General features: G+C 46.4%; 1 protein-coding gene across 1 annotated transcript in view; it reads right to left on the reverse strand.

Annotated features, from left to right (window-relative positions):
• Positions 1–9,536, reverse strand: part of LOC111982611 (centrosomal protein of 164 kDa) — a 23,651-nt gene extending 14,115 nt beyond the window's left edge. The window contains exons 1-8 of the mRNA XM_070433970.1: positions 9,364–9,536; positions 7,884–7,973; positions 7,493–7,604; positions 6,611–6,842; positions 4,922–5,065; positions 4,676–4,792; positions 3,030–3,107; positions 2,645–2,749 (exon numbers count right to left, since the gene is read on the reverse strand). Of these exons, the coding sequence (XP_070290071.1) occupies positions 2,645–2,749; positions 3,030–3,107; positions 4,676–4,792; positions 4,922–5,065; positions 6,611–6,842; positions 7,493–7,604; positions 7,884–7,968 (873 nt within the window). The 5' untranslated portion in view covers positions 7,969–7,973; positions 9,364–9,536. The remainder of the gene's footprint in view (positions 1–2,644; positions 2,750–3,029; positions 3,108–4,675; positions 4,793–4,921; positions 5,066–6,610; positions 6,843–7,492; positions 7,605–7,883; positions 7,974–9,363) is intronic.
• Positions 9,537–10,102: the final 566 nt, after the last annotated feature.

Here is a 10,102-nt window from a genome sequence, read left to right on the forward strand (position 1 = left end):
CTAACCGCCTTCCTCACTGCTCCAGCTCCTCAGTTCATCTTTACCCCTCCTCCACTCCTCCTTTCCACACACCTCTCTACCGCCCCTCATCTCCAGCTCCTCAGGATTCATTCTTACCTCACCTCCACTTCCTCGCTTTTTTTCAGACACCTCTCTACCGCCTCCTCACTCTCCAGGCTCCTCAGTTCATCTTACCCTCCTCCACTTCCCTCGCATCACACACACTCTCTACCAGCTCCTCACTCTCCAGCTCTCAGGTTTCATCTCTACCCTCCCTCCACTATTCCTCGTTTCACAAACACCTCTCTACGCCTCCTCACTCTCCAGCTCCTCAGGTTCATCTACCCTCCTCCACTTCCTCGCGTTTCATCACCCCTCTCTAGGCCCCTCTCTCACGTCTCCAGCTCCTCAGGTTCATCTTACCCTCCTCCACTTCGCTCGGCTTTTCACCCACCTCTCTTAGCCTCCTGCACGTCCCCAGCTCCTAGTTCATCTTTACCCTCTCCACTTCCTCGCTTTCACACAACCTCTCTACCGCCTCCCTCACTTCTCCACTCCTCAGTTTCATCTTTACCCTCCTCCACTCCTCCTTTTCACAACACTCTCTACCCACACCTCCTCCTTCTCACCTCCTCTCATTTACCCTCCTCCACTCCTCTATTCACACGGATGTTACGCTCTCTACCAGCTCCTCAACTCTCCATCCCTCATTCACTCCACCCCTCCACTTCTCTCACGTTTTTCAACACTCACCTCTCTACACCTCCTCGCTCACCCACTCCTCAGGTCTCATCCTCTTCTTCCCTCGCTTTTCACACACCTCTCTACCCACCCCCTCTCATCCTCCTCGTCCACTCTTCTTCACTTTTCACACTTCTCTCTTCCGCCTTCACTCTCCACCCTCCTCACTCCTCTTTTCAACCACTATCTCAAACACTCATCATAATCCTCATCTCCCTTCTCTTCTTCTCCTCACACTGTCTCCGACATTCCTCTCTCTCTCCTCTCTCTGACAGTCTCTTCCTTCCTTTCCACATGCTTGCTTTTCAAATATCTCTCCCCCACTATCTCACTTTCCTCGTCATCGCCTCCTTCCATCTCTTTCATATATCTCTCTACTACCTCATCACTCTCTTCCTCCTGTTCCCCCTCTTTTTCCTCTCCTTCTTCCTCACTTGTATTGCGTCTGTCAACTCCCTCGTCACTCTCTTCTGCTTTTTGTTCTCCCTCACTTTTAACACAGCTCTCAACCAGCTCATTTCTTTCCTCTACCTGTTTATCAAGTTCTTCATTTAACACATGAACACATTTCTCTACTACCTCATCCCTCTCTTCTTGCTCTCCAAGATGTCTCTCTATCTTTTCATCACTTCCTTGTTCTTCCTCCTTTTTATTGACATTTTCCACACTTTTCTCAACTACGTCACCAGTCCCCTCTTCCTTTCCTTCCTCACTTTTTACACACCTCTTTATGACCTCATCACTTTGCTCCTCTCCCTCCTCCAACTTTTCTACACACTCTACCTCCTCACTGACCTCAGCCTCAACGTCCTTGCCCTCCTCCTCCTCCTCCTCTCCTTTCTTCTTCTCACTCGCTTGTCCCTCTTCTCCCTGGTTCTCCTCTTCACCTCCTTCCTCCTCAACCACACTATCTCCGTCCTCTCCCCACCCCTCCTCATAATCTTCCTCCTCCTCCTCTCCACTGTCTCTAGTTTTAGCATGCTGGGGGTCTGGGGTAGGGGGGCAGACCTCAGCACTACTGCAGTCCCTGCTGCCTCCGCATGGTGGGCAGGAGGGGAGGTGGCGTCCATGAAGGGAGTCCTTGGTTGGAAGAGGAGGATGGTGGCACCCGGAGAGAAAGAGAGGGAAGGCGTGCATAGACAAACACAAAAAGAAAGTAGGGGGGGACAAAATATTGTGACAAGGAGAACACACAGGGACCTGAGCAGCATGCAAACCACTCACGCATTCCGTAGGTAGAGGTAATCGAAAGAGAACAGTCATCTCAACAACAACAAACAACACAGAGAAGTGTGACAAAATCAGAGGAAGTACACAGTTAAAGACACACATACACAGAAAGACCTAAGACCAAAGGGGAGGGGTGATCAAATGAACGACTCAGACGGCAAAGCAATAACAGTGACAGTATGAGGACAAGAGGACCAACAGAAAGAAACAGTGGCAGCCGTGACCATAGCACAGCTCCCACTGACACAGCAGCTACACAACCAGGAAGAGATAGACACACAAGAACCGAAACACGTGTTTAGAGTCACACACCCACACACTTATGAGAGTTGATAAATGACAAAGATGTTATGTCTCTTTGAATGAACAGGCCTACATCATTTCCCAATGATAGCTTACACTTTCCATCCCTCAAGTGTTGGTTTTGGTTCAAGGCAATCAATCTAGTACACAAGAGCAGTTATATCTAGGTCTGCATCTTGTGATCTGATAGCATAGTCATGAGTTTGAGACGGTTCAATATATCTAAGTGTSTAGTTTAAACTGCTAGAAAGTCCTACAACGGACATACACCACAGGATTGACAGTGGGACGAGAAGAGAGAAAGAGACAGCGAGAGACGTAATAGATTGAGCCACAATAGATTGAGCCACATCAGTAGTGTTGGTGTTACCTGTTGAGGGGGGGGCTCAGGGCTGTGCTCCCCAGACAGGGCCAGGTCCCGTAGCTCTGCTTCTGTCCTCTCCTCTGGTGGGGCCACTCCACTGGCCTCGCTGTCCTGMTAGCCACACAACACACACAGAGAGGTTTTCTAATGTAATAATGACACGGGCTMGTCTGCACTGGTATCACTGATGGAGTTGAAAGTAGGTGACAAGTCCTAAGGGGGTTATGCTATAAAATAGACATTTTCAGTGAAATGGTTCACAGTTGAAMGTGAGTGGTAGGTGTGCTATGTAACGTTCTGAGCATGGTGTGTGTTCTGTTATAAGTGTGGAATGACCRCTATTTGATGTTCTTGTGCTGTGTTGTTGTGCATGGTGAAGAAGGTGGTGTACCTCATACTGCAGCCCTCCTCCCAACGCATCCAAGTCCAGGTGCAAGTTCTGTAACAGTCTGGCCGAGCCAAGAGGACTCTGCAAACAGCACCACAGTCATACATCTAACTTACAGTGACTTGCAAAAGTATTCACCCCCCTTGGCATTTTTCCTATTTTGTTGCCTTACAACCTGGAATTAAAATGTATTTTTTGGGGGGGGGTTGTATCATTTGATTTATACAACATGCCTACCACTTTTAAGATGCAAAATATTTTTTCTTGTGGAACAAACAAGAAATAATACAAAAAAACAGAAAACTTCAGCGTGCATAACTATTCACCCCCCCAAAGTCAATACTTTGAAGAGCCACCTTTTGCAGCAATTACAGCTGCAAGTCTCTTGGGGTATGTCTCTATAGGCTTGGCACATCTAGCCACTGGGATTTTTGCCCATTCTTCAAGGCAAAACTGCTCCAGTTTGATGGGTTCCGCTGGTGTCCTGCAATCTTTAAGTCATACCACAGATTCTCAATTGGACTGAGGTCTGGGCTTTGACTAYGCCATTCCAAGACATTTAAATGTTTCCCCTTAAACCACTCGAGTGTTGCTTTATCAGTATCCTTAGGGTCATTGTCCTGCTGGAAGGTGAACCTCCGTCCCAGTATCAAATCTCTGGAAGACTGAAACAGGTTTCCCTCAAGAATTTCCCTTTAATTAGCGCCATCCATCACTCCTTAAATTCTGTCCAGTTTCCCAATCCCTGACGATGAAAAACATCCAGAGTACCTTCTTCCATATGTTTGGGMAGTCTCCCACAAACCTTTTGGCGAACACCAAATGTGTTTGCTTATTTTTTTCTTTAAGCAATGGCTTATTTCTGGCCACTCTTCCGTAAAGCCCAGCTCTGTGGAGTGTGGACAGATACTCCAATCTCCGCTGTGGAGCTTTGCAGCTCCTTCAGGGTTATCTTTGGTCTCTTTGTTGCCTCTCTGACAAATGCCCTCATTGCCTGGTCCGTGAGTTTTGGTGGGCGGCCCTCTCTTGGCAGGTTTGTTGTGTTGCCATATTCTTTCCATTTTTGAATAATGGATTTAATGGTGCTCCGTGGGATGTTCAATGTTTTGGATATTTTTTTATAACCCAACCCTGATRTGTACTTCTCKASAACTTTGTCCCTGACCTGTTTGGAGAGCTCCTTGGTCTACATGGTGCCGCTTSCTTGGTGGTGTTGCAGACTCTGGGGCCTTTCAGAACATGTGTATATATACTGAGATCATGTGACACTTAGATTGCACACATGTGGACTTTATTTAACTGATTATGTGACTTCTAAAGGTAATTGGTTGCACCAGATCTTATTTAGGGGCTTCATAGCAAAGGGGGTGAATACATATGCACCCACCACTTTTCCATATTTAAAATAATAATAATTATCAAGTAATATTTTTKATTTCACTTCACCAATTTGGACTATTTTGTGTATGTCCATTACATGAAATTAAATTACAGGTTGTAATGCAACAAAATAGGAAAAACGCCAAGGGGGATGAATACTTTTGCAAGGCACTGTATACTCCACAAATGAAACACTTTTGTTCTCCAAACATTCTGCTTCACAGTGCCCTGAACGGGCTGGTATGCACATTGCCAGTTGAAAGACGTACCAGCTGCTCATCCTCTGAGATGTTACCCTCATCARCCTCAAACCCAGGCAGAGAGAAAGACACGCGCTCCTCCTGTCGCCCTCCCAGTAGGCTGGACCCCAGGCTTGAGAGAGGACCCTTGGGGGAGGGAGGGAGGAAGTYGAGAGAGATAGCTAAAAGGTTAAGGACTCTGAACAGCACACTATAAACATAAAGGTAATACAGTACATAACTATCATTATTTTTRGTCAAGGTGAAAGCTCTTACCCCAAGCGGACTCTTCAGGGACTCCAGCCCTCCAGAGCTGCCCAGGGACCCCCTCAAGGCTGTGCCATCAAGACCCCGTAGAGGAGCAAGGCTCCCCAGGCTCCCCAATGGGGCCTGCAGAGGCCCAAGGGCCAAGCTCAACGGCTGAGAGAGACAGAGAGAGACACACGTGAACAAATCTGTTGTATAGAGAGTGGTCAYGTTCATAGTAATCATCATGATATTCAAGGATCATGGAGTCAAATTTGGTATACTGCTCCCATCATTCACCTGCTTCTACCAATCCTTCTCCTATGACTACAACAGTTCCTTTACGCTCTGAGCCTGTTTTACTATTACCTGTCTGTAATCTGTGGTCCTACCTGCCGACTCCCTGCACTGCCCTGCCCTGCGGGATCAMCCATGCTCTCTCCCATCCCCTGTCTCTTGGCTGAGAGGTAGGGGGACATGGGCCCCGGGGAGAGACAGAGAGGGGCCAGGTAGGTAATGAGGCCCTGCTCACTGTCCCTGGCATCAAGTAAGTGAACTCCTGGGATGAACTTTCCCTTCTGCTTGGCTTGGCTTTCTCTTCCCTCATATGTTTCGGTCATCACTGCCACAGGTGTAGAATGACCACATGAAGGCAATTGGGGTTCAATAGCCTTTCCTTCCTCTACCTCCACTTCCAAACAGACCACCTTGTCACTGAAATCACTACTGCTCTCCCTGCCCTCTTCTGCTGCCTCCCTCCATTCCACCACCTCCTCAGTGACAAAGCCCTCTGCTCCCCCCTCGATACTACCATGACTAACTGCATCAGCTTGGCTCTGTGTGTCATCAGTGGGCCCTAGGCCAAACCCCACTGCCCTGTCCCATTCCTCATCGTATGGCGCTAGCCCCCAAGTCAGTTCGAACCCCCTCCCAGGGGTGTTGGGAGGGTGTGAGGAGGTAGGTGGAGGCTGAGTCTCTGGGACTGGGTCAGAGAAAGCTCTGGAGAAGCCAGGAGAAAGGCCAAGGATCTCTTGGGCGTCCGCTAGGGCCTTACTGCAGCGGACAGACCCACCCAGTGGGGAGAGAGGAGATACAGCCCAGGTGAGAGGAGGGAGGGTGGACAGGTGGGATAGTGGAGCCAAGCTGGGGGGTGCTGTATTAGAGAGGGCGTTCAGGGGGGAGAGAGGGGACTGGGTGGGTGCAGAGGGTCCCTGTAATCCGAGAGTGGCCTTCCCTGTTTCTGTCTGGCTCTCCTTCAATACAGGACTTTCCCCTTTGTTTACAAACTGTTAAGAAAGGATACACATAGGAAATGGAGAATGACTTAGGACAATTACTTGTTTACAACTCTATTATCACTACGACAATCCATATAAATCGGTATAACTCTATCACCTAGCAACTCAGGGCCATGAAGCAACCAAGCATGAGTATGTGACTGTCGTGTTGATGACCAAGACAATAATATAATAATGTATTGGTTCAGCCAAGKCACTCTAAAGGCCTCATCTTTGTACTTTGTTTCCTTTCTACTATTTACAGTATTTTCTGCTACGCCTCATTGACTATGTGGAATAGCCATGCTTCTTTGACATTATTTAGAGTTGAAGTTATTTCCAGACCAATACATCTACACACAACAGCACTGCAGAGTTCTGAGACATCTGTGACTCACTTCATGCGCTTGGTGTATTTCAGAACATAACAACACCCACTCACTCCTGGTGGCTTCAGGAGCTCTTGGTCTTTCGCCTTCTTCTTTGGCTCCTTCTTGTCTTTTTTCTTCTTCTTCTCCTTCTTAGTGGCGGTGGTGGGGGGCCCGTGGGGCTGGGTGCCAGCTCGTTCGCGCTCCTGTTTTACCAGGCTGCGGTATTGCTCGTCACACGGGTGGTCCCAGGTGGACTGGCCCGAGGAGAAGTTGAAGTAGTACACGTCCCCCGACACGTCCTGACTGCGAGAGGAGGGAGAGGAGGGGGTCACTTCAGCACCTCAGAACCCAGAGAAGGGAGAAGAGACCAGTGAACGTTAAAATAACAGTGGGACTAATAGGTGGGATTTGAGAAACCACTTCCTGAACTAGGCCGGCTAGGAAGGATCTAGAGAGTWAGAGGTTTTCCTTTGACAGGTAGATTGTAGGTGTATATGGTGTCTGGGAATACTGGGCAGTCTACCACTGTTGATACACTGCTAGGGGCCAGAGATGGAGTCAATGTCAGGTGTCTTCAAACTCAGATCACAGTAAAAAAAAAGACTGTGAATCGAGACCCCGACCAAGACACAACTGATCCATGCAAGAGAAAGGTGAGATTGTGACAAGTCAGTATGACCAAATCTGTGTCAAATCTTCATTTTTGCTTAATGAATCACCATCAAAAAAGTACTGTTAAAAATAAKATAAAAAGTACTGTTTTACTGCAATTAATTGGGGTAGCACAAAAAGCATCCCCCCTCTACAAATATGTTGACCATCCACACACAAATTCACCACACAYGTGAGAATACTTGTGTTCGGTTTAAAATTCACTTGAGTGGATGTTACCGACCGACGCCACCAGGTTCAGACTCCATTTCTGGTATAGTGGCAGACGCCTGCCTGCTTACCAGGGTTTCCATTCGGGAGGCAGTGGGGCAACAATGCCCTCCCTGGCCAGCCATAGGAGCTCCGGCTCCTGATTGGGATCAATGCCAATCTCTCGTGCGTACTCGTGGATCTCTGACAGGGGAGGGAAAGAAAGCAGTGAGGAAAATATCCAGCTAACATTACATGACTTCTCACACAACCAAAATAAGTTAGTGAATGTGTCATGAAGCACAGCATGTCTATGTAAAACAGAGCATTGCTTGGTTTTGAGACGTGCCTATGTGTTTGATGCCCASTACAATAATTTGCACCATGCTGGTGTAGTTCTGTTTCAGAAATGCAGTGTACAGTTTACTGATCTGTCAACTAGAAAGGGAGCCATACTGCCCCTTCTGTATCATTCCTCTCTACCTTGTTGAGAGGGGATATAGTTCTCATCATAGTCCTCTTCCAGGATCAGCTGGTCTCCAATCTGTAGAGCAGCAGCTGCTGTCATGGTTACTAAGGGGGGAAATAGTCATGTTGTAGATGCCATTTGAACATTTTAGCTAGGTTGAATTGCATTTGCAAGTAGCACATGCATCACTACAAACCAAATCCCATATGGGACCTCTATGTGTGTACAGTCCCATGGGCAGTGGTGGAACTTGAGTAAAAGTAAAGAAAGATACCTTAATAGAAAATGACTCAAGTAAAAGTGAAAGTCACCCAGTAAAAAACTACTTGAGTAAAAGTATAAAGGTATTTGGTTTTAAATATACWCTTAAGGATCGGAGCCTTTTTTTCAATTTTCGCCTAAAATGACATACCCAAATCTAACTACCTGTAGCTCATTTACAAATGAAGCATTTGTGTTTAATGAGTCCGCCAGATCAGAGGCAGTATGGGTGACATGGGATCTTAATAAGTGCGTGAATTTGGCCATTTTCCAGTCATGCTAAGCATTCTTTAGGAATGTAGTGAAGTAAAAGTTGTCAAAAATATAAATAGTAAAGTACAGATTACCCAAAAAACTACTTAAGTAGTTGGAGGGCCAGTAGGAGGCACKATTTCCTCTGGTCTAAAATAAATATCCCAATGCCCCAGGGAGGTGATTGGGGACATTGCCCTGTGTAGGGTGCCGTTTTTCGGYTGGGACGTTGAAATGGGTGTCCTGACTCTATGTGGTCACTAAAGATCCCATGGCACTTATCGTAAGCGTAGGGGTGTTAACCCCGGTGTCCTGGCTAAATTCCKAATCTGGCCACCTAATCACACCCCCTCTCCACTGTAACTATTCCCCAGGTCGTTGCTGTACATGAGAATGTGTTCTCAGTCAACTTACTTAGTAAAATAAGGGTTTAAAAAAAATATCAATAAATATATATATATTTAAAACAAAATGTAAGTACTTTACACCAGTGCCTATATAGGTCTATGCTATTATTGGGTTTTGCAAACTCTATCCACGTAAKGTTAGCTATAGTAGTTGGCTAGCTAGCTAAGTGTATCTAGTCAGAATGAAGAACCCTTTACCACAGTTAAAAGGGGAAACCTTTTCAATATAAAACTAAACGAGGTAGCGGGAGTTAACATTAATTCGCTAACTTAGCGAGTTAAAACTACAGTATAGTAGTTTTAACTTTGCTTTTTAGCTAGCTAGTACGTTAATGTAGTTGGCTAACGTCAGTTTAGCTACCTAACGAGCTAGTTAGCAACATTAGCTCTTTGGCCGTTTAAATTAGAATAACTAGCTAGATAGCTGGCTAACGTTAAATTCCCTGACAGATCAAGGCAGGATGGTGTCATCTCAGAGGAAAACGTTAGCTAGCTAACGTTACTGTAGTTAGCTATCGTTAGCATATTAGCTAGCTAGAAACTTAAACTTGGACAAAAAAATTATACGATTTACCTTTCTAACTACAKGTTCTTCCCCTGTCCCAGTAAGGGTAAGATCAATCAAGTGCGATTATAATCGACATTTTCCCTTACAAATTAGTATAATAGTTGCACTGGGTCTGCTACATAAACAACCACAACATATCAAAACAGAATCCGCTGATGGAGCTTCCAGGGACGCTTTATTCAGTTTCCGGTTCTAACACCCCTAGCAACCACGTAGACTTCTTCTTCTTCTTCTTCAATGAGGATTAACGGCGGTTGGCATTCAACATATGTTGCATTACCGCTACCTACTACACTGGAGTATCAAATCAAATTGTATTTGTCACATGCGCCGAATATACAACAGGTGTAAACCTTAAAGTGAAATGTTTACTTACAAACTTACAAGAGTTATTAAAGTGAGTATGTGTAGATAATAACATAGTGGGGTGGGGGGGGTGCAAATAGTCTGGGTATCCATTTGATTAGCTGTTCAGGAGTCTTATTGCTTGGGGATAGAAGCTGTTTAGAAGCTTCTTGGACCTAGACATGGCGCTCCGGTACCACTTGCCATGTGGTAGCAGAGAGAACAGTCTATGACTAGGGTGGCTGGAGTCGTTGACAAATTTTAGGGCCTTCCTCTGACACCGCCTGGTATAGAGGTCCTGGATGGCAGGAAGCTTGGCTCCGGAGATGTACTGGGCCGTACGCACTACCCTCTGTAGTGGCTTGRGGTCGGAGGCCGAACAGTTGCCATACCAGGCAGT

This window comes from Salvelinus sp. IW2-2015, linkage group LG22, assembly GCF_002910315.2.
Source record: "Salvelinus sp. IW2-2015 linkage group LG22, ASM291031v2, whole genome shotgun sequence".
NCBI lineage: Eukaryota > Metazoa > Chordata > Actinopteri > Salmoniformes > Salmonidae > Salvelinus > Salvelinus sp. IW2-2015.